This window comes from Heterocephalus glaber, unplaced genomic scaffold, assembly GCF_053883595.1.
Source record: "Heterocephalus glaber isolate CG9 unplaced genomic scaffold, H.glaber_assembly_v1.0 deba00001442, whole genome shotgun sequence".
Lineage (NCBI taxonomy): Eukaryota > Metazoa > Chordata > Mammalia > Rodentia > Bathyergidae > Heterocephalus > Heterocephalus glaber.
Window position 1 is genome coordinate 26,332,012 of NW_028258296.1, and position 25,490 is coordinate 26,357,501.

General features: G+C 33.2%; 1 protein-coding gene across 9 annotated transcripts in view; it reads right to left on the bottom strand.

Annotated features, from left to right (window-relative positions):
- The window catches only part of Hfm1 (helicase for meiosis 1), a 119,739-nt gene that overhangs the window by 80,336 nt on the left and 13,913 nt on the right, over positions 1-25,490 (bottom strand). For all 9 annotated transcript variants that reach the window (XM_087213094.1, XM_087213099.1, XM_087213093.1 and 6 more), the window contains 12 exons: positions 23,002-23,264; positions 22,690-22,737; positions 14,625-14,695; positions 14,039-14,171; positions 12,863-13,014; positions 12,233-12,310; positions 11,732-11,890; positions 8,506-8,706; positions 8,335-8,423; positions 1,761-1,804; positions 1,557-1,658; positions 643-788 (listed from right to left, as the gene is read on the bottom strand). In XM_087213094.1, the coding sequence (XP_087069220.1) occupies positions 643-788; positions 1,557-1,658; positions 1,761-1,804; positions 8,335-8,423; positions 8,506-8,706; positions 11,732-11,890; positions 12,233-12,310; positions 12,863-13,014; positions 14,039-14,171; positions 14,625-14,695; positions 22,690-22,737; positions 23,002-23,264 (1,486 nt within the window). The remainder of the gene's footprint in view (positions 1-642; positions 789-1,556; positions 1,659-1,760; positions 1,805-8,334; positions 8,424-8,505; positions 8,707-11,731; positions 11,891-12,232; positions 12,311-12,862; positions 13,015-14,038; positions 14,172-14,624; positions 14,696-22,689; positions 22,738-23,001; positions 23,265-25,490) is intronic.

Here is a 25,490-nt window from a genome sequence, read left to right on the forward strand (position 1 = left end):
CAATTTTGGTAACTGGATAAAGTTTTAAGATTTGCTGTGTCATTTACATATAATCTTATTTATCTTATAAAATCATAAATTTTTATAACAGTATTTTGACACATTGTAAAAAGCTATTCTTCCTGAATAGTCCCTTAGTACCTAAATGGATGACTTCATTCAAGTATTTGTCAGAATAAGGAATGTTTTCAGATGTATGTGGGCTGACTTAATCTTCACAATCCCTGGGGACCACTGCAGGCATTTATTGCTAGACCCAGGGATAGTACATGTTTTATAAGGCACATAAGAGTTCTACCTAGTGAAAAAAAAAATCCCATCCAAAATGCTAAGAAAATCCCCATTCAAAATAAAGTAAAAACAGAAACAAACAAACAAAATTTTTAACAGCATACCCATTCATAAATCCATCCCTTCAGTAATCAATTGGAGTTCAGAGAGTGGGAGGTAGGGATGGGGTGAGATATATCCCAGTTTATGATACTTGTTTTACTTCTATTTCTCTAATAAAGTAGATTTTCTCAGTTACATTGGTTTCAACTTTATCTAATTATGAAATCTAATCACAAAAATACACAAAAACAATTTTTGGGGTTTGCCATGTCTTTAAAATAAATTGTGAAAACTAAAGTTGTTACTTACTTGAGGTCGACCTGCTCTCCCAATCATCTGGAGAATATCTGTTTCACTGTACTCTTCAAACATTCCTCCAACATAATGCATTGTAGATTTTATAACTACTAGATGAGCAGGCAAATTTACTCCCATAGCTAAAGTACTGGTAGTAACTGCATTAGATTAAGAAGTATTAATTTCAAGCTTTATAACTTTGTCCCTTCAGGAAGACAATGTCTTTCTTATAAAAGATATGTCCTTATAAATGTAATAAACACTCATATATAAGGAATGCATATAAAGAAGATGTGGGGTTTTTTTTATAAAATACAGTACTACTCAGCCATAAAGAATGATAAACTAGAGACTGGATTCATGTTGACGCCATACTCTTTAAGTGAAATAAATAGGACATACATTTGTAAATATCGAAGAGTTTCTCTGGTGTAAGAAACCAAAAGTGTAAAATGAGTACCAAAATGTCTAACAGATAATGTGAAATAGGAAGAAAGGGTGCAAAAGGGGAAGGGAGGAGGTGGGGAAAAGAAAGAAGGGAAAGAAAAAATATGAGAAAAAAAGGAAAAAATGGAAAAAAGATTTTTTGTAAATATGGAGGGGTAGAGGGGTAGAAGGGATGGAGGGGGAAAAGGGAAAAAAGAGGAATCAAGATATACCATGTATAGGTATGAATTCCCAATGATGAATGTGAATATAATATATATCTATAATGTACTAATAAACCAAAACACTATTAAGTTCTTACTTTTCAAATTGCATTATTTCCAAAAGATAAAGAACAAAACACTGTCCATGAATTTGCTGTGACATGTACATGCATAGGTAGTTAGAAACAATTCAGAATTCTTAAGCTTTTTCTTTTTTCTTTTAAAAAGTAATTTTCCAAAATATTTTATAATATCAACAAGAAATCTTTTACTTACAAAGAACTGGTAGATCTCCAATAGTAAAAGCTCCTTCAACTACTTTTCTATCTGATAGCTCCATACCAGCATGGTGATAAGCAACACCATATATTAAGATATCTATAAGAGAAATATATTGTCAGTTACTGTTAATACTCTATGAGTAACTGCCTCTTATTATCTGTAAATGAAGATGCTGTTCAAAAATTGTCTCTAACCTACCTCTGAGTTTTGAATCTCTTACAGAATATGCATATTTCTGTAACCTATTTAAAAATATAATAAAAATTATTGAGTTATTCCCAGTAACATCAGAAAACTCTGAAAGTTTATTTTGATACTTACAAATACAAAAAGATTTTCATATTATCTGAAAACTATTTTTGAAAAGTAGAAAAATATTTTTCATACTCAGAAGTCCCTAACTTATTAGCTATAACATTAAAGCTCACTTCTAAACCAAGAATTTAGAAAACTCACTTTTCTATACACAGGAAAAACATTATAAATGGTTATAATGACATTATAAATGTTCACGGTCAGAATTTAAAAGTCTACCTTCATACTTTTTCTTAAAAATACCTGTAAGAAATAACAAATCCTAAAAGTCTACCATATTGCTAGTAACCAAAAAATATTAAAATAAAAACAACTTTTTTGTTGTGTTCTGAGATATGGCATGTAAAGAAAACTATGTTAAATTGAAAGAGAAGCAGAAGTTAAGAAACCTTGAACATTTGAAAAGGAATTCTCAGTACTTTCAAAGATTTTGGAAGTTGGTAGACTTGGTTCTTAAGTATGTCTAAGAATCCCCAAATTAGTGTTTTCTCCTGTCCTTGTTGCATATATAACATTAGGAGCCCTTATTTTATAACGTTCTTTTTTTTTTTCAAGGCTTCACAATGGGATGAAGAGAAGGCAAGAGGAAAGGGCATGTTATTATTAAGCATAAATTCTGTATTACACAATTAAGTATTTAAGAAATATTGCCTTATTTAATTATCATAGTAATATGCTAAAGACAGTAGATTTCCATATACCAAAACCTAATTAAGAAACTGAAGCTGATGGGCTAGGTATGTAGCCTGGTGGTACAATGCTTGCCTGCTGTGACCATGACCCTGGTTTTGATCCCCAGTACTAAGGGAGATGAGGTGGAGAGAGGGAGGAAGAGAAGAATGTAGAGAGGAGAGAAGAAGGAGGGGGAGAGGAAGGGAAGGGAGGAGAAAGAAGCACATTCAATGCTAAGTAACTGGTAAAAGTGACAGTGCTACAATTGAAATTTGGTTCTCTAACTTCATGCTGTTTCTAATGCCAACATTTTATTGCTGAAACACAAAAATGAAAAGAGGATAAAGAAAGAAAAAAGGAGAGTAAAGCGTGAAGAGTGAGTTAACAAATTTTCCTTAGGTAAGTGTGGGAAATGAGAGAAGGAATTAATACTGCATATGCTTCTCTTCAAGAAAATAATTTTCTGAAAATAATCCATGTGCATTGAACAGAAAAAAAGGGGAGAGAATGGAATGTATCTTGGTTTAAAGAGAACTTATATCCTACATATTTCAGTTTCTTACTCAGATAAAGTTCAGCTAAAAATGTTTATTATTAAGTATTCACCCATGGAGGCCACATAGTTAATCTATGTGAATGATTCTTCCATTCCATAAAGAATTCTATAGGTTTTTGAAGATAGCTTTCAGACTTAGTTTCTGAGCAAGAAAACAGGTGCACACATTCTCCCAATGCTTGACCACTGGCCGTAAGTAGCCAAGGAATCCTGATTCAAAGGCTCAGGAGCTATTCCCTCTATAAAAATACTTCAAATTAAATTCTGGAAATTAACTGAGAAATTTCAAAATACAGACATATTTTGTTATTTAAATGTGTAATATAGGAGAAAAAGTTTAATAGAAAGTAAAAAGACTAGAGTACAGAGAAGTTGGCCATATTAGGCATGTTTAGAAGCCTTAGTAACAGTATGTAGGGCTTGATAGACAAAAACCAAAAAGCCTTGTGGGAGTAGCTCGAGTGACTGGTTAAAGAGGAATTAATGTGAGCAACAACCTTCTTTCTTAGTCTACACTCAAAGTGTCATTCTGTTCTTTTCATTTATGCCTTTCTCGGGGAATGAAACAAAAACTAAACATGCAAGATGGACAAATGAGATTTTATTTAATTTGTAATTGCTCCTAATAAAAGATTAATATATGGTATTCTCTGGAGTATAAAACAAAGGCAGTCACTTAGTTCAGTTCCCATTGTTAGGACAAAATATCTGAGGCTGGGTAATTTATAAAAAAAAAAAAAAGCAGGGTTATTTTGGCTCACAGTTGTGGAAGATCAAGAGCTGTTTGGCTTCTGGTGAGGGCCATGTGCCACTTCATTTCCGTGCGTGGTGGGAAAGTAGAAGGGAAGTGAACTCATTTTCAGAACTAATCCAGTCCTGTGAGAACTCACTCCTGTAAGATCTGATCAACTAACCCAATCTGCTTGAGAAAGACATTAACTCATGCATGAGGGTAGTGGCCTCACCTCTTAAAGGTCCTACCACCCCTCAATACTGTTACATTGGGGATCAAGCTTCCAGCAACACAAAGCTTTTGGGGACACACCATTTTCAAAACGTTTTCAAACCATATCAGATGGGAAGAAAGAAATCTATGCTATTGTTACCTTAGTATTACTTTCACTTTCTCTCTGTCTACCAGCTCAGACTTGATCCATGCTCTAGTTGTAAAGTCTTTGCTGGTTTTTCTCACTCTCTTCTGTAACTTAACTCCTTAATCTTGCTTTGTTGATGTGCATACTAAAAACAAGTCTCTATATACTTCAAATCTTTAGATTTTTTTTTTTTTTTAGTGTAGCAGTAACCAAGATCAGGTGAAATCTTTGAAGTGGAAATAAAAGTATAAAACTAATATGAAATGTGGGTAAGTAGCTATGTTTGCAGTTCTTTTTTTTGTTTTTTCTGGTACTGGGGATCGAACTCAGGACCTTGCACTTGCGAGGGAGGTGCGGTGCCACTGCGCTAAATCCCCAGCCCACTGTTTGTAATTCTTTAATTGACTAAAATGGCCAGAGACCCATCTTTTTAATGACTAGAAAGCCAAAGAATGTCCAGAAAATTAAAGTGATATCTCCTAGGCTTAGTACATGTTTTTGGGTGACAAGTGACAAGAGGTGATGATAAGGGAAAAACTGATCATTTGAAAGCTAAGTTGAACCCACATGGAAAGAAGTACATCTGTGTATAGAAAATGAGCCAGAAAAGTCAACATATGCTCACATATACATGTAATTATCCAATCCAATTTTAGTCTGGGGCCTACCACTAAGTATTTTTGTTCATTTTCCAAAGTTGTTATTAATAATAATATGCTAATGTTTTTAACCATGTGCTAGCAATCTGTTGAGACATGCTAAGATTAAGTGGTAAATAACATGATTCCCCATTTGCAATCTAATGTTTATCCTTTTTTATGGCAGAGTAGTATTCTATTGTGTATAAATGCAACATTTTTTAATCCATTCATTTTTGATGGACATAAAAGCCAATTTCAAGATTTAGCTATGAGTTATGCTGCTATAAACCTGGGTATGCATGTATCACTGTAATATGATGTTTTAACTATTTCAGGAAGATACCTAGAAGTGGAATAGCTAGATTGAACAAAATTTATGGTTTTAGTTTTTTGAGGAATCTCAATACTGACTTCTATACTAGTTTTACTAATTTACATTTCTACCAACAATGTAGAAGAGTTTCTTTTCCCCCACAGCCTTGACAGTATTTGTTATAATGTGATTTCTTGATCATAGCCATTCTTTCTAGAGTAAGACGAAATCTGTGTTATTTTAATTTGCGTTTTTCTAATGGCCTGAGATGCTAAACATTTTTTCTTGAATTTATCAGCTATTTGTACTTCTGAGTAGTGTCTATTCATTCCACTTGCCCATTTTAAAAATTGGGTCTTTTATTGAGGGGGGATCTACTTTTTTGAGTCTTTATATTCTAGATATCAGTCCTGTCTGAAGAAAAGCTGGCAAAATTTTTTTCCCATTCTGTAGGTTGTCTCTTCACGCTGTTGGTTGTTTCCTTTGCTGGACAAAATCTTTTTAATTTGATATGATCCCATTTGTTGATTCTTGATGGCATTTCTTGTGCAAATGGGGTTCTGCTCAGAAAGTCCTTGTCTCCACCTATATTTTACCTAGTTGAAAGTTTTATCTTCCAGTAGATTAAATATTTAACATTTTGATCTTCGGTTCATTTTAGTTTAGTACATGGTGAGATATATGGGTCTAGAGTCAATCTTCTGCATGTGGGTAGCTGGTTTTCCCAGCACCACTTATTAAAGAGGCTTTCTTCTACTGTATATTTTTAGCCAAATGGAAACAGAAAAGAGAAAGCAGAAACAACCTCAGGCACATTGTTTCGGCTTTCTCTATTCTGTTCCATTGATCTGTGTGTCTGTTCTTGTGCTAGTACCATACTGTTTTTATCACTGTAGCTCTGTAATATAACTTGAAATCTGGGATTCTGATGCTCCTGCTTTTTGTTACCCAGAATTGCTTTTGCTATTCTGAGTTTCTTCTGTTTTCATATATATTTTAAGACTGTTTCTTATAGTTCTGTGAGGAATGCTACTGGTATTTTAATAGTGAGTGTGTTAAATTTGTATTGTCAGTTTGGGAATTGTGGACATTTTGATTATATTGGCTCTGCCTATCAAGGAACAAGAGATACCTTTCCATTTGTTAATGTCCTCTTCCATCTCCTTTTTCAGAATACTGTAGAGGTCTTTCACTTCCTTGCTTAGTCATTTGTAGGAAAATGGATGCACTTTAAAATCATAATATTAAGTGAAAAAAATAAGGTACATAAATATCACATGGCTTCTTTTACATGGGAAACCCAAAACATAAAGAGCAAAATAAGACTGATTACAAAAAATATGTAGGCAGATCTTTGCAAATGGGAAGGGAACCAAGAGATGAATAGAAGTATGAAGGAAAGGAGGGAAAAGAGATGAAAAAAGAATTGAGATATGTTATCTATTGTACCAGGTCCCCATGAAGAACATGATCACTATGTACTGCAAACAAGTACTAATAAAAAACAAAAATTAAGAAAAAAGTCACAATCTAATGAATTAAATAAGATATTTATAACTAAATTATAATAAAAGCACAGTGTTTATAAAAATGAATATAGAGAAATTGAGGATTACAGAAAACTGATTATTAAAGGTGACCTGAAGGATGAGCAGGAGTTGGGTAGAATCCATTCCAAGAAAAGAAAACATGATACAGCCCTGGTTAAGATAACAGTTTGGGTCATAGAACACAGGCCAATGTGGCTTGACTGTAGTAAGTAAAAGAAAAACACAGTCATGATGAGTCCAGAAAATTAGCTAGATATCACATTATACAGGGTACTACAAACCACATTAAGGATTTAGGATTTTATCCTAATAAGAGTCAGAAGCTATTATAGGGTTTTAGGCAGGAAGCCAAAAGATTTAATTTTGCAATTTTTTTAGCAGAGGGCTCAAGGTCTCACTCTGTAATTCACACTGGCTTTGAACTCACTCTGTAGCCCAGACTGGCCTCAAACTTATGTTGATTCTACTGCTTTAGCCTTCCCCAGTACTGGCATTATAGGTATGCACCACTACACTCAGCTTAGTGTTGTAATTTTAAACAATCACTTTGTTACACAGAAAATGAAGTGAGAAAAGAATATGCACATGGTCAACAGATAAAAGGATATAAACCAGATAGGAGATTAATAGTGTCTTGAATTAGGGAGGTGAGTGTGCTAATGGAGACAAAAATGACATATTTGAGATACACATTTGTGAGGATCATGCCACCATGATTTATTCACATCCCACTGGACCACATGTCTTAAGGGTCTCACCACCTCTCAATATCATTACATTGGTGACCAAGTTGGTTGTTATATTTGGAAGTAAAGATAAACAAAATTTGGTAACTGACTGCATAGGGAAAGGAAAGTGAGAGAGAAAACAATGATTGGCTATCAGCAACTAAGAAGATTACATATTAAGATAGAGAAGGCTGGAAGCAGGTAATTTGAGACAAAGAAGTGAGGTTCTATTTTGAACATATTGAATTTAAGATGACCATAAAATATACAATTTGGCCTATAGTTCATTAGGCAGACAAACTACAGGCCAGCTCAGAAGGGAAGTCTTGGGTGCAAATATAAATCTGGAAATTCATAGACATAAATAAATTGTTTAAACCTTATGTGAATAGATACAAACACAGAGGTGTGGAATTAGAAAAACTGACTTTCCTGTAGAACCCTCCAGAATGCCAAATTTTGAGTTTGGTAGAAAAGGTTACTGAGAACTGGTAGCATGAAAGTAGTAAGCTCAATGGTAGAAGATGATCAAGGAAAAACAGAGTTCAGTGTGTTTAAATAAGGTAGAGGAGGTCAAATGTGTTAGAGGCTCATGACAGATAACTTAGCAAGGTCAGTTTTAGTGAAAGATTACAGCAGCTGGTGGACTGAAATTACATTAAACATGAAGACAGCAATATGAATAATCTTTATTTTTTAAGAAATTTGGTTATGAAATAAAGATAGGATCATAGCTGCATTAAGATTCCCTATCTTACCACTATTCGTATTTTACATATGAGAAAAATGAGGTTTAGAGACATCAAATAACTTGCCTAAGGTTAAGGGATAAATCCATGTTTTCTTACTTCATTTAAATGATTCCTATAAATTCTACTTTCAATCAAAAGTGAATAAATATACCTTTGTTTCTGTTCCACAGTCATAATAAATTTAGCATCTTTCACAAGAACAGAAGCAGCTTGTTGCACACCTTTCCTTGTTGCACAAAACTGAAAATAAATTAACACTTTCTATATTAACCATGTTAAAAACTGAACATCACACTAAAAGTAAGCAACCAACAATTCATACCACAAGTGTAGGTTTCTGATCAGAGTATGTTTGTATAACACTGGCAATTTTGTAGTTGAGGGTTAAATCAAACTTAAATTCAGTTTGGTTACTACTGCAGGGAAATCCCAGGACTACTTTCCGAAGTTTCACCGGTCTATGGCTCTCATCCATTTTCAGACATACAGCAGGTCTTTTACCATCTGAAAGCCATTCTGCTACCTTGAACAAACAGAAACATGTACAATAAATCTTTTCTAGTAAAGTTCTATAGCAAAAAATAACCCAATTATAGACCACTTTAAAATTAAGTTATAAAAGGATTTCAGTAGTCTTTTTCAATATTACATATTACATTCATATAGTGCTATTGCTATATTGGTAAATGCTAACAGTGGGGTTTTTAAAAAACTTTTTTATTAGTGCATGTTTGTGATACATAATGAATACATTCATTCCAAGGAGTTGGTTCACATACATATCACATCTTAATCTTTTATACTTCTCATTTCCTTTCATCTCTCTCCTCCCCGCCACATCCCTAGATTCCCTCCCTATTTGCATAAGGGCTACCTCCTGTTTCCTATAGTAGAATTACAAGACAATACCTGATTTTCATTATGGCAAATTTCAAAATAATTATTAGTTTATTTTCCTTCATAAGAGTCTAAAGTAAAATTAAAATTTATTTTTATAGAAATTGAATTTCTCATTATTACTGTAACTTTGCTGTTTTCTACAACTATGCCTGAAGTGAATGAAACTTCTTCTGGCTACCTAAATGGCTACCTTAGGTTGGCAAGAACTGGCAATTTTTATCAAGGAACAAATAAACACTAGAGAGATGGCAGTGCAAAAGCACATTTCAGACTCAAAGCGAGAGTCACTAGTTCGTTCGTGGAGCTGTGATAAGCAATCGTTTTCTTTGCAAGATATGGTTAGTAATCAGACTCCATGTCCTGCTATGAGACTGATCATTGTTTTGACAGAAAAAAGTTTCTTATTGCACACACAAAAAATACTGATATATTGTCTAGGTTACCACAGTTGGGAATAAGATCACACAAGAAAATGCAGGCTTATAAGAACAGATGGCTAAAGACTTTAGCGGGAAATTGAGGAAGAGCATCTGAATAGACAAATAGCATTCACAGAACCAGTGAACTATCACAAAGAGGAAGAAATTTCAAGAATTAGAAGGTAATTAGAAGGCAGACCATTAGAGAAGAGAAAGAGGATCAGGGAAAAGGCATTAGGGAGAGTAAGGGAAACTGATAGAGAGTAATTATGATCAAGGTATATAGTATCCATAAATGACAATGGCACAACAAAGTCTATTATGCTGTACAATTAATAGGCAATAATAAAATAAGACAAAGAAACAGTTATATAATAACTGTTTATGAGTCAGTAAAGCAAAAAATTTAGTATCCCAAGGTGAAAAACGGGTAAAGGGCATGACCCAGCAAGCTGCAAAAAAAAAAAAAAAAAAAAATTCAAGTGATTGATAAATACAACAAAAATATTTACTTCAATAAAAACCAAACAAGTAAAAAATTTTAAAATAAGATACTATGTTAAACAATAAATTGGACAAATATTTAATATTAATATATAGATGTTTTATATTTAATCTTTAATAATAATTTCATTATTATATTATCCAGTGTTAGAATTCAGAAATTTGACTGCTGGTATAATAAAGAGAAATGGCTGCTTAAACAAATGAATATAACACTTACTAATGGTAATACATCCTTAAAATTTTATATATCCTTTAATTTGGTTAGTTTACTGTAGAAGTTCATTGTATGGAAATGATCATGAACATTCTCAAAGATCATTAATTTCATCATTGTTTATAACAGAAAAAGGAGAAATAACAATCTTCCATTATTATGAGGCTTGATAAATTATAAAACTACAAAAATAGTACAAAAGAAGACTAACGACATGGAAATATTTGCAGACATATGAAAATGTAGGTCAAATAAGTACATATGTTAAGATTCCATGTTGTTACGGTTTGGACACTTTTTAAGTATATCTCCTAAGAGTTCTAATGTTGGAAGCTTGGTTCCCCAGTGTAGTGATAATGCTGGAGGTGGTGGAATCTTTAAGAGGTAAAGCCTAGTAGAATGTATTTAGATTACTGGAGATGTTACCCTTGGGAAGATTAATGCTGGTATTGCAGAGTTAGTGAATTCTCATGAGAATGAGTTGTTTAAAAAGTGAGGCTGGCTTTTGAATCTGTCTGGTCTGCTATATGATCTCTCACTCTCACATGCGTTCCTGCCATAGTCTTTCCATCATGTGATAAGGTAGCCAGTAAGAGCCTCATGAGACTAAGAGATGAAGCAATCCACTCTCAGACTTCCAGCCTCCAAAAGTGTGAACCTAAATAAACCTCTTTTAAAAAAAAGAAATTACCCTGCATCAGGTATTTTGTTATAGCAATGGAAAACTGATACACAGCAAACATCTGTAAGGACAAACCCTGGGTTTCAGTTGTATTGTTTTCCTATACTATAAATTCTATATATTACTCATGAATATTAACAAGTCACTTTAAGAACCAGTGACTGCAAATTTAAAGACAAAATTTTCCATTGAAAGAGAGGCCATTTGTAAAATAATTTCTAAAACACCATAGTAGGTTGAGAAGTATATAGAATATTCTCTTTTCAAGAAGTTTGCCTAAAAATCAAAGAAAAACTTAGTTCATATATTCATTATGGAAATATAATATTACATATAATTATCTCTTTACATGTCTACGTACCTATAACCATGATATCCTCCTAAAGGACAGGGCCCATATGTTCTCACTTTTGCATCAATCATTACTGCTTATTACAATTCCAGACACAAAGAATTGGGAAAAAGATGGTAATCATCTCAGCAATAATTTTTATACTCCATCATACTTTCCTGTACAATTAGAATTAGCTAATGACCACTGCATATTAGTCAAGTTATAAAAGTGTCTGAAACCCATAAGACTATGACTTTTAGATACTAGCAAACAATAGACTTCCACTAAAAATATTTCATTAAACATGATCAATGAAATTTCATGGCCTTAATATTGTAATACCTATGAGATTATGCCATAAATTTCTATAACATATTTTCCTATAAATTTATTAGGTAATTGACAGGAAAATCCTTAATTTTTCTCTAAAGTTAAAAGGACTAAACATTTCACAAGTTATAAAAAACTTGATAGACCAAAATTCTAACTTACATCCTCAGCATTTGGAATTGTTGCAGACACTGCTACAAATCTCACTGGAACACTATTACTAGTATTTTCTAAAGGAAGAGATAAAGACTGTACGGTTTTCATCCTGCTGACTACAACTTCAAGTGTTGGTCCACGATTTTCATCTTTTACAACATGTACCTAAGCAAAAAAATCAACAAAGATTCATTAGCTATAAAACTAAAGTCTATTTAATCAATTAAAGTATAAATAACACTGACATTTATTCTTGAGAAAATGAGCACTTTCCACTTTAGGGGATTAAACAGTATTTGATTGAAATTTTTTTTTTTTTTTTTTTTTTAGACAGGGTCTTGCTATGTAGTTCAGGGTGGCCTTAAACTCACAGCAATTCTCCTGCCTCAGCATCCTCCTGAATAGTGGGACTATAGGCGTGCACCACCACACCTGGCTGAAAATAATCTTATCTATTCTAATCATCTTTTTATGTTCATCACTAGAAATGAGTAATATGTTCACTACCTCATCAATGAGAATTAGTCGAACTAGTTGGACTAAAGAGTTGTCTCTCCATTTCCTAGTCATGCTGTCCCATTTTTCCTACAGAAAATAATACAAGCAGTTTAATTTGATAAGAGATTAAAACAAATATTGTTTAAGGCATCAATAAAATTTTAAACATGTTTAATCAATATTTTAGTTGATATCGTAAAATTGTCCTAAAAGAGATTTAAAGATTAAAAATTATTTAAAGGATTTTGACCATCTTATAGGTGTTTAAAAATAAGCCTTCAATTTTTTAAAAGTTTTACTACAAAATACTTAAAAATTATAGTCTAATTACATATTTTTAAGTTCCAACAAGGTACTTCCTCTATAATACAAAATACTTGAGCAAAAGAATATAAGCAATAAATATAATTACAAATTATCCACAACAGTAAGTTGAATATTCTTTCCTAATTTTTCTTATTTGGTCTTTTGTCTTTTGCTTACTTATTTCTAGGCATTCTTTTTGTACCCTGAATATTATTACCTTTTGTGTTTGTTTATGTTGTAAATTTATGCTTCAACTTGCATTTTAATTTTTTCTCAAAGATAAAGAGACATTCTTAATAAATTAAGGAAAAATAAAGTACAAATAACACCTACTGGAGTTGTCATAATAATATGAGCATGTTGAATCTCAAATAAATCATCCATGGCTGTATCTCCAGTGAGTTCTTTACAATTCAATCCTATTGGTCCAAATTTCTCTTTCCAGTCATCAAAACGCTGACTACACAGGGCTTTTATTGGTGCCACTACAATAGTATATTTATATTTATTTTAAACATTTAAAACTTTTTCACAAACCTTGGTTAATAAAGTTAGAATAAAATATACATCCAGGTACACCCTAATATTGATAAATTAAAAGCAATATGTTTTTTATTGAGATATAAAGCAAATCACCAAAAGGAACTAAAAACAGAAACAGGAGACATGGCTCAAAGAAGTATAACTAAGAGGAGAGACAGGGCAGAAGATCATTACTTTTCATTAAAAGCCACTTAATAACATTTATTTTTTAAGTCATATGCATATATTACTTTAAGGAAATTTTAAAAAAATATATACACCTAAAAAAGGGGAGCAGAAGTTTCTGTAAACATCTAGAATTATAAAATGTGATTTTATCTGTTCGTTTTAACTGTTCTCTTAAAAACAAGCATATAAAGTTTAAATCCATAAATCAGATGTTACTTATTTGTAACTCTGGGAAAATGTGTTTGGAATTTAATGTAACACCAATTAATCATGATGTATCTTTATTAAAAATGTATACAGGGCTGGGACTATTGCTCAGTGGCAGATCGCTAGCCTAGAATATGCAAGACCACAAAACAAGGAACAAAGAAAGTAGAGTACAGTGGTACATACCTGTAATCCTAGCACGCTAAGATGCTAAGACAGGAAAATCACAAGTTTGAGCCTAGACTAGGTAACTTGGTGACTTAGTGAAATTCTGACTCAAAATAAAAACTACAAAAGAGCTGGGGAGGTAGCTCAATTATGAAGGCCCCAGCTTTAATCTCCAGGACCCCCTGCTCCCAAAAAAGGGAAAGGGGAGACTTTACTAGGACTGAGAGCATAACTCAGTGGTAGAGAACTTGTGTGAGGTCCTGGGTTCAACCCCCAAAACTGAAAACAAATAAATTAATAAAATAAAATTAATTTATCTCAAAATGTATGAAAAACAATAATGCCTATCACCTGAACTGAATTTCTTCCTTTTTACAGTCATTTTTATTACACTTAATCATTATTTTTACAATATATACTTACTGTAAACAATTTTAATATTCAACCATGGCAATGGTACTTCCATTAACAATCTTGTTATAGCTAGTTCAAACACTACAGTTTTCCCAGAACCAGTTGGAGCACAAATCACAAAATTCCTATCTGTGTAAAGAAGCTAAAACATAAAATTGAATTGATTATATAAAATATAGAATTTTTCACACACATTCTCAACTTGCTAGAAAACATGCCTTGGGAAGACTCAGAGGAATGATAGTTCAAACATTTATTACTTCTGCAATTATTAAAATTGTAACATTGTCCAGACCCTCTACCCTTAGAAAACACTATTAATAGTTTATCATGCTGTATTATTTATCAAAGATATCCTAGACCTAGAATAAAATCATTCCTTTATCTTCTAGAGAAAGTCTTACAAATCTAATAAATATAAACCAGCCCACCTATGAAAATCTCATGTATTAATTTAAAAAACATTTTCTGAGCTCCTGTAATGTCACTGAGTGTGGCCCTGGAGATATAATGATATTATCTAGTCCCTCTCCTTAGAGAACACACAGCCTAGTGAGAAGAGAAAGATAAGTACTATTTATGGTAAGATCCTTACATCATCAAAGGCTTTAGACTGTATATAGTTGAAATATGGAAATTCTTTGAAAATACTTCTAAATTTTGCCGCTTAGAATAATATTAAGGAGTCAAATACTTGAAAATTTTAAAAATTGGTTATTTTTAATTGAAAAATTCAGTTAAATTATTGACTCTGATAAGGCTTTAACATTTAATAATGGGCCTTTAACATTTGCTATTTTGATGTCTTAAAAAGGGAATTAACAAAAATTATTGCAGTCTCACTCATATTCCATATTCTGAGAAAACTTGCAAAGTACCTATGCAGAAACAGATTACATAAGGGTTATAATTTGAAAGTTAAGTATGTTGGAAGACATCCAAGTATAGAGGCAAGTCTATCAGAACTATGCTTCTAGTTTATCTTTTCCAAAGTACTGCTTTTTCCCATTTACCTTGACTAAGCCACTTGATTTATATCTCTTCTTTAAGGTTTCAGATTTAACTGAACTAATGATTATAATTGTACTTCATTAATTGATGTGTATTTCTAGTCATGTAACCCTGAAGCCCCTTGTTTTTGATAATTTTGTTTGTTGGATGTTGGCTTTAATTGTAATTATCAGCATATTTGCTCAAGAGGAAGAATTTTAAACTACTACAAAAAAAGTTAAAACATATTAACAGCTATAAAGATAAAGTGTTCTCTCTCCAAGGTAAGAGTCTATTGCCAGCTTGAGAGAGATTTTATGGCATTCTTCTTACTCTGAGTCATAATCAGTCAACTATATTTATTTAATATTATTGTATATGTAAAATGCTTTACTAGATTTAGAAAGCTGTAAAAAAAGGAAAAAATGAGTTCCTACAATTTAGGCTTTATAATCTATTAAAAGATATAAGAAAGACAATAATATATCTGAAAACAGTTATTTAAGCAGTATATTTTTATGAAGATATTAAAAACTCATGGATTGTTTGCAGTGATCCTTTAAAAATTTAAATCAAATTATATAGCTTCTCTGCTCAACTTTCTCTTTCTCTCAAAAGTACGCAGATACAAGTCTCTAAATGATCTTGTCTCCCCATGGCCACTACCCACCCCACCCTATCTTTATATTTCTGACTTCACGTCCTACTGTTCTTCCCCCCAACTTGTCTCCTCTAGCTATACTGGACTCTGCTATTCTTTAAAAACATCAGCCATCTGTCTGCCATGAAATCTTCCTTCTGCTTAGATTATTCCGTCTTCCTTGCAAATTTCCTTGGCGCTTTCACCTTTTTTAATTGTTTGATCTTATAAAAACCTACCCTAATTATTATATTTAATTCTATATCCTGAACTTTTAATTCCAGTAGTCTCTTACTTTGCTCTACATTTTTTTTCTTTTCCTATAATGTTCATCACCTTCTAACATACTATATAATAGCCAGGCATGTAATCCCAACACTTGGGAGGCTGAGACAGGAGGATTGTCATTTGAAGCCAGCCTGTGAGCTACATAATGAGAATCTGTCAAAAAAAAAAGCACACAACAAAAATAAAATACTATATGACTTATTTATATACTGCTACAGATCTATCCTGTTCCCTATCATCATCTCAAGAAAGTTAACTCCTCAAAGGTAAGGAGTCACTGTTTTCTTAACTGACATATTCTAAATACCCAGAACAATTCCTAGCACATACACTGTACTAAGCACTCAGAATATGTTTACACTTAATAAATCAAGCAGTTAATTTATAATTCTTCATATTACTTTCAGTTGTGTAGCATGTCAGAATATTTGTGCTAACATAAAAATGAAACTTTGAGTTTGTAATCCACCAGTCTTTGAGGGAATCTCATTTTTCCTTCAAGATATGTCTTTTCCTATAAAATATTTATTTGTAACAAGCCCAGAAGTGGGCTATCACGCTGGTTTTTCTCTCATTAGATAGTTCTACATCAGTTTATATTCACAAAAATTAATCTGATTCAGAGTAGCTGCAGAATCAGTTTTCTAGCTCATAATAAAATTCAACTACAAACATCATTTATCATCACTATCAACACTTGAAATCAAATCTTTCCTTTCGTTCAACAAACTCTCAGCAGTGTCACTGTAATTACATGCTATAATGGGAAAAAATGTTTGCAGAACTGAAAATGACAAGAGTACTGTGGCAGTATCAATCTGACAAAACTTCTATTGTTGTGAGGATTCAAACATAGGAAAATAGTAAAACAGAATCAGCAAATATATTGTATTTAAGTAACCTACAAACTCTTAAATTATCATGACTAGCTTTCAGTCTTTTGCTGTACACAATAAACCATAGCAGTTCAATGAGTCTGATAGCAAATAAAATTTTGGAACAATAAATAGTGGGCATTAGTATAGACAGTGGTCTTGCCTAACAAAGACGTCTAAACAACAAATAGAACCACTTCAGCTCTACTCATAAAGCATGAAAATCTTTAAAACTTTTCAAAAGGTAGTGTGCCATAATACAAAAAGCCTTCTGGTGAAAGATAAAAAGAATTCACCATCATACAGATAAACAATCATTAACTGCTTACTGCTAATATAGTTCCTGTTTCCATCCTATTTAGATCACCAGAGAAGGAAGTGTAGCAGGGCTGAGACAAAAGCATTTTAAACAAAATCATCAAAGACTGGCTATGTCTGGAGATCTTGGATCATCCTTTATAACCTCTATTGTCTCCTCCCAGTGTAATTAAATTCAGGTATCTGAATTGAACGCACTTTTCAGAAGTAATTAGGCAAGTATGTTATAACCAACAGTACTTTAGAATTATCTCAAATGGGCTCTCTCACATTATCACCACGTGTTCTCTCACATGGTTGGCCTGCCCTCATACTATAAGGTATACTTCTTTTGCTACGTTCACTTGCCCCAAACTCACTCTGCAGAGCCTGTTTCTCTTCCTACCTATACTAAAACTTTGCTACCATTTTTTTAAAAAGAATTATCTCAAATGATCACCAAAATACCTAGGATTAGAGTTACTCTAGCCTAGATTTTCCTAGCTTGATTGCTCAATATCTAGAATTTACTTTCTGTTTTGCCAATGAACCAACCAGTCTCTAATTCCATAGAATTAAAGCATAGTTTTAATGAGCTAACTTGACTGCTAAAAAATATCACATGGTACTAGCAAAAAATCAGACGTGTGGATTAATGAAATAGAATACAGGATGTGGAAACAACCCCAGGCACATTCAGCTATTTGATCTTTAACAAAGGGACCATAAACCTACAATGGAGGAAAGATAGCCTCTTTAATAAATTGTACTGCAAAAACTGGCTATCTACATACAGAAGACTAAATTTAGACCCATATATCTCACCATGTACTAAACTAAAATCAAAATGGATCAAATATCAAAATGTTAATACAGAAGCAATCTGCTGTAAGATAAAATAGATAAAACTGTTGAAGATATAGGCATATGTAAGGACTTTCTGAACAGACCCCAAGATGGATCAAATATCAAAATGTTAATACAGAAGCAATCTGCTGAAAGATAAAATAGATAAAACTGTTGAAGATATAGGCATATGTAAGGACTTTCTGAACAGAACCCCAATTGCATGAGAAATAACATCAAGAAGGCTGGGGATGTAGCTCAGTGGCACCATGCCTGCCTGGCAAGCACAAGATCATGAGTTCGATCCCCAGTATCAAAAGGGGATAGACAGAGGAGAGGAGAGAGAAGAGAGAGAGAGAAAATGGGATCAAGGGCTCGAGATTTAGCTCAGTGGTTCTGCCGCCTGCCTCAAAAGTGCAAGGTCCTGAGTTCAATCCCCAGTACCAAAAATAAAAAGATAAACTCGAGACATTTGTAGGAAAATGGATGTACCGTGAGACCATAATGTTAAGTGAAATAAGACACACAAGTTTAAATATTGATGGTTTATCTTTTTTGAGAAACACAAATTATAAATACAGAGCAAAATAAAAGATAGATATTAAGAAACAGGGAGATCAATCCTTTACAAAAGGAAAGGGGAACAGAGATGGAGAGAGGGTGAAGGAGGGGCAGGAAGGGAATAAGAAAATAATTAAGATATGTTATGTACATGTACCAACTCCTCATGAGGACTGTAATCATAATGTACTACAAACATGTATTTCTAATAAAAAAAAACAAAAACAAAAACAAAACCAGAGGTAGTGCCATGTACCTATAGCCCTAGCTACTTGGGAGATTGAGGCAGGAGGATCACTTGATACCAGAGACTCAAGACCAGCCTGGGCAACATAGTGTGACCTTGTCTCAAAAAATTCAATAAAAAAATGCTAAGACAGCAGATCTTTTTTTTTTTTTTGGTAGCAGGGATCGAACTCAGGTCCTTGCGCTTTCAAGGAAGGCGGCAGAACCACCAAGCTAAATCCCCGACTCATCTTTTAAAAATATAATTATTAACACATATTCATCTCACACATTATGAGAGTCACTGTGGCATTTCTATACATTCACACATTATGCATTATGTCCAGCTATCCTTCTTCTATCCTTTCCTTCTACTCCTTTTTTTCCAGCACCCTTCCCCATCCCTATTCCTACCTCTTCTACTTTCTGGTTGTCTTTTCTTCTGCATATAAGAGAAAACTTGTAATATTTGTCTTTCTGGGTCTAGCTTATTTTGCTTACAACATTGTCCTCTAGTTCCATCTATTTTCCTGTAAATGACAGGAATTTATTCTTCTTTATAGTTGAATGATATTCCACCATGTATATAAATCATATTTTCTTTATCCATTCATCTGTTGATAGGTACCTAGACTGATTCCATATCTTAGCTATTGTGAGTAGTACAATAAACATGGGCATGCAGGTTTCTCTTTTGTATGCTGACTTTATTTCCTTTGGATATATATATCAAGTGTGAGAGGGGCCAGGGATTTAGCTCAGTGGTTCTGCCGCCTGTCCTGCAAGCGCAAGGACCCAAGTTCGATCCTCAGTACCAAAAAAAAAAAAAAAAAAAGTGAGATTACTGGTTCATATGATAGTTCTATTTTTAGTTTTTTTGAGGAACTTCCATACTGTTTTCTATAGTGGTTATAACAATTTATATTCCTACTAACAGTGTATAAGGGTTCCTTTTCCTCCACTTTCTCACCATATATAATACTAATATATATTAATTAGCTTGGGTACTCATTTTCACAATATATACAATAATTAAACATCATATTGCAGACTCTAAAAATGTACAATTTTTATCTGTCTATTATACATTAATAAAGCCAGGGGAAATTATTTTTTAAAAAACTTGACCTTTCTATTCACAGCATTAAATGATATTATCCTAAGGTACTTATTCAAGATCTAGACCTAGTACTCCTTTTATCACATCTTTGATTTCAGCCAAACTTCAAACTTTGTTCTTTCCAAATATATTCCACATTTTTTAATCTTATCCTTGCTCATTGTTGTTCCTTTACTAGAACAACTTCCTAACTTTATGAACTTCTTAACCTTCCTAACTTTCAATGTATTGGGAAATAGATAAAACACAGCCCTTACCTTCAAAGAGTTCTTAGGTCATGAGAAAACAGTCACACAAGCAGCTAGTGAATGATAATAAAATAAAGTGTAGGACCGGGGATTTAGCTCAGTGGTGCCATCGCCTGCCTCACAAGCGCAAGGTCCCGAGTTTGATCCCGGGTACCAAAAAATAAAATAAAATAAAGTGTACTACGATAGGCATGCACAGGATATTAAATATGCAAAGAAGATGTCACTGCCAGAATATGCAGATACATTTGAAACATTTACACTAGTAAGTGCCCAGACATGCAAACTAAACTTAGGTTATTTCAAAAATTAGACTTGTGCATCCATTTAGCTATAAATGTCTCTAGTTTCTCATTCTTTATGGCTAAGCAGTACTCCATTTTATAAAAAACAAAACAAAATACATCTTTATGCAGTCACCAGTTGATGGGCAATTGGGCTGTTTCCAAGCTTTAGCTATTATAAACTGTGTTGCTATAAACATGGGTGCATATATATTGCTGTGGTATGATTCTTTTAATTCTTTTGGGAAGATACTCAGCAGGGGAATAGCTGGGTCAAATGGAAACTCTAATCCTAGTTTTTTGAGGCATCTCCACACTGATTTCCACACTGGTTGCAGCAGTCTACACTCCCACCAACAGGCCATACTCTTAAGTGAAATAAATAGGACACAGGTGTAAATACCAAATAGTTTCTCTGGGGTGAAAGTGTAAATGATGATCCAAATGTATAATAGATAATGTGAAATAGGAAGAAAAGGTCCAAAGGAGAAGGGAAGTGAGGAGGGGTATAGAGGAAAGGAAAGAAGGGAAAGGAAAAAACAGAAACAAAGTCTTTGTAAATAGGGAGGGATGGAGTGGTTAAAGGGAAGGCAGGGGAATAGGGAAAAATAAGAACCAAAACATATCATGTAAAGGTACAAATTCCCCATGATGAATGTCATCATATTGTATACCTAAAATGTACCAATAAACTTAATGAATAAAAAAAACTAGACTTGTAAAAAATGTCCCTAATTTACAAAATATCCCATTTCCTTTCATTCCCCTTACTCATTTTAACTCTAGATGGCTGATCATACCCAAAACATTAAGACATGATATGAATCTGTTCAATATAGCTCTTCTTACTCAAAACACAAGAAATTACCTGTATTCCGTCTGTAATTAAATATGGCTAGTGGTCTCCCCTAATACCAATCAAATATCTCTATTATCTTGTCACATACTGGTGATAAACAGTTCACAAACTGCCACCAGTCTGTAGACCACACTTGAGAACTATTATATGCACAAATCTCTTATATGACTCAAAAGATTCACTTTTCTCTATCAAACAAAATAAATTCAAAGGAATAAAATGAAATAAAGTATTTTAAGAATATGATTTCGTAAACATAAATATAAAACATTGTAAAATCAAAGACTAATACCTAGATTATACAAAAACTCAAAAATACTAAACTACCTAAAATTAAAGATCTAGTCAAGAATGGGTGAGAGAAATGAACAAACACTTAACAGAAGGAATACAAATGGTTGACAAATACATGAAAAAAGTGTTCAACATCTCTGGCCATTAGAAAAGTGCAAATTAAAACAACATGAAAATTTCACCTTAGTCTGGAAAGAGTGACAATCATTAGGAAATCAAATAAGTGCTGGCAGGACTGTGGTTAAAAGGAACCCTCCTGCATTGTCGGTGGGAATGCAAACTAATAAAACCATTATGGAAATCAGTATGGAGATTTCTCAAAGAACTGAAATTAGGAGATTCTGCGTGACCCAGACATCCCCTTTGCTAGGTATCTTCCCCAAGGAGCTTAAGTCATCATACTACAGCAATACATGGATACAAATGTTTATAGCAGCACAATTTGTAACAGCTAAATCTTGAAATCAGCCTATATACTCATCAACAGATGATTGTATAAAGAAAATGTGGCATCTATATATAATGGAATAGTGCTCAGCTATAAAGAATGACACATTTGAGACATTTGTAGGAAAACTGATGCACCTCGAAAATATAATGTTAAGTGAAATAAATCAGAAACAGAAGCTTAAATACTGTATGATATCTCTCATTTGAATAAAGCAAAGTACAAACAAAGAAAATGATAAAGGATGGATAGAAAGGGACAAGGCAACAGACCTCTTGCAATAGGGAAGTGGTCCAAGGGAACAAGGGTGAGGGTTGAGGAAAAGGGGAAAGGGAAATGACAGGAATAAAGATGTGCCATGTACAGGAACCTAATAACCCTAATTAATGGAAACATTAACATGAGGTAAGACAAATAATATCAATAAGTACAAAAAAGAGGATAGAGAAACCGAAGGAGGGGGGAGGGGGGAAGGGAAAAGGATTTTAAAAAGAAGAGAAACAAGCTGCAATATGCACATATAACCACTCCTTAAGATGATCATAAACTGCATGAATTGCAAGCATTTAATAATAAAATTTAAAAATTATAAAAAGATGTAAATTCTTAAAAAAATTTTTTTTGCTAATATCATTAAATTATGATCAACTTAATAAAAAACATTGTAAAATAATTTAAAGGATACGTATTTCTGTGACAGCCTTCAAGGAACCTAAGCCAGTTTTGGTTATCCCTGAAAAAAAAAAAACAACTACATACATATATGAATTTTTAAAAAACTTTTAAATTAAAAACTGCCTCAATAAAAGTTGAAAAATTTTTTATTACTGAGAGTTACTCAAAAACAGCTTTAAAATAATGCAACATAATAGAATGCAGAAACTATACAGAGAGATAACCTACTCAAATTAACTATATTTTTGTATTCTTCATCTATGCTAAGAACCACACATTAGTTTATATTTTTATAAAATCAAGTGAAAAAGCAAGGAATTACCTTGGCTATCATAAAGCTGGGATCCAACTGAAAAAGATGGCACTTTGAACGTATCTCCTCCAATTTCAGAACCAGGAAAAGCATCATTAGCTTTAAACATGTTTGAACAATACTGAGGTTTCTGGTTATTATTGCTATAGTTCCACGGTTCCCCTTTGTTCATTCCTGTTTGGAAAATTTTCACTGAGCCAATGTGAGAATCCATGTTTGCACTGTCATTAGAATAAGCACTTTCATGTATATTGTCACATATTTTAAATAACCTGAAAACAAAACAAAAAAACCCCACCACGTTTTCCACTTTTAATAGTTGTTTAATGTGAAAAACTAGCATAAAATTACTCCCTTTAAAATATACACAGATTATAGCTTATTAAAACAAAAAAAACTAATCATTCTCCTAAAATATTACTTGCTAATTCCTATCACTGATTTGTATCTTTCCACTAAAATTCAGATAAATTCTTTGGTGATAGCCAGTCTCCAAAATAGCCCAGAGGATCCTTCATACTCTTTTGTAGTCTCCTACATGCTGAATTATTAAGTCAGAACTAGACTATGTAACTAATAGAGTATTTTGGAAGTGCAAAAGTATGTGAATTCTAAGGGTAGGTCATAAAATACATCACTCCTTCTTCAAGGTTTCTTAGATGGTTCACTCTGCGTATCTAATCACTGTATCATAAGAATGAACTCGAGCAGCCCTACAGAGAAGCCCATGTGGAAAGGTACTGAGGCCTCCTGTCAACAACCATCACCAACTTTATAGTCAAGGTGAGTGAGTCACCTTGAAAATAGATCAAGATATGCTACATGCATGAGCCAATTCCCCTTAATGGATATCTATATTGTAAAAATACACTAATGAAAAAGAAAAAAATAAAATGGATCCTACAGTCCCTGGCAAGATGACTAGACTGCATAATAACTTTGAGTGTAGCCCTGAGAGGCTGTCAGTATCTTATGCATTCTCATGAAAGCATAGGCCAAAATTCTCATTTAAGTTGTTCCTAAGTTCTTAACTCATAGAAACTATTAGAAATAAATTGCATCCTTCAAATAAAAATGTTTCTTGTTGTTTTAAGCCACTAAGTTTTGGAATAATTTCTATACAACAATAGATAACTAATGACTAGTGACTGGGTTAGTAAAGTGCTAAACAGAAAGGGAAAAAGCCACAAATATACTCACAGTAAAAGTAACTTAATAGTAGTTAAAATTAACCAAAATGATTTGTTATAAAAATATAAACATACTTATATTAAATTTATAGGAAAAAAATCAACAAATGAATTAAAAGAACGAATGAAAAGTTGTCAGCAATAGCATTTGGCCCCATGGAAGGTACCAAATAATATATAGTTTTCTTGGCAAATTTCTTGGTCAGGTTTGTATGCCCTGATCCTTCTTTCCCCCAAAAAAGAAATGAGCTTAAGTATTTTAGCAGATCAAATCATCCCAAATATGACTCAATAACCATATTATAAAATAATTACAAATTATGTACAGTCTGGAAACAAGGAGACATTTATTACTTACACTATATATATTATAATCAAAATAATATTGAAAAAAATCACAAATTTGAAGGACTCGCACTTCCTAATTTCACACATTTCTAAACCTCCAGTGTGGGACTGGCATAAAGGTTGGCACATTTAAGAGCTCAAAAATAAACCCTTACGTAGGTTTGGATCTGGAATGTCCTCCAAAGGCCTATGTGTTAAAAGTTCAGAAAGGGCTGGGGATGTAGCTCAGCATCACAGCGCCTGCCCGGCAAGCACATGTTCGATCCCTGATACTTAAAAAAACAAAAAAGCTCAGTCCCCAGGTTGGTGCTATTTGGAGGTGACAGAAATGTTAAGAGGTGGAGCCTAATGAAAGGTCTTCTGGTTGTTGGAGGTTTGCCCTTGAAGGTGACAGTGGGACCCCCATCCCCACGCCCTTCCATGTCTTGGCCAGGTGTGGACAGTTTCTTCAACACACTCTCCCACCATGATGGGCTGTCTCACCACAGGACCAAAAACAATAAAGCTAACTAGCCATAGACTGAAATCACCAAAATTGTGGGCCAAAATAAATCTTTCATCTTTTAAAACTGTTTTTCTCAGGCATCTTATCACAATAACAAAAAACTAACATACATGGTATAATAAGAAATAACATATTTTTCTCTGTCCCTTGTTGCTGGTCAGAGCTCCTAACATATTTAAAATTCCTGAGTAATTGGAATGACAAAATTATCTTTTGTTATTCATGCAAGATCCTTCAAGCAGACCTGAGTTTACAGGGTACTAATGAGATGACCCTTGAAGGGCCCGGAGATAGCTTCAGGATGAGGACTAGTAACAAGGGGAACTAACTGTGTTGCTGGTGTTGGAACTTCTGGCCCCTATTGCTTCCTCTTTAATTTTCAGGAGGAGAGAGGCACTAGAAATTTAGTTTGTTTATAAATAACCAATGATTTTATCAATTATAACTACATAACG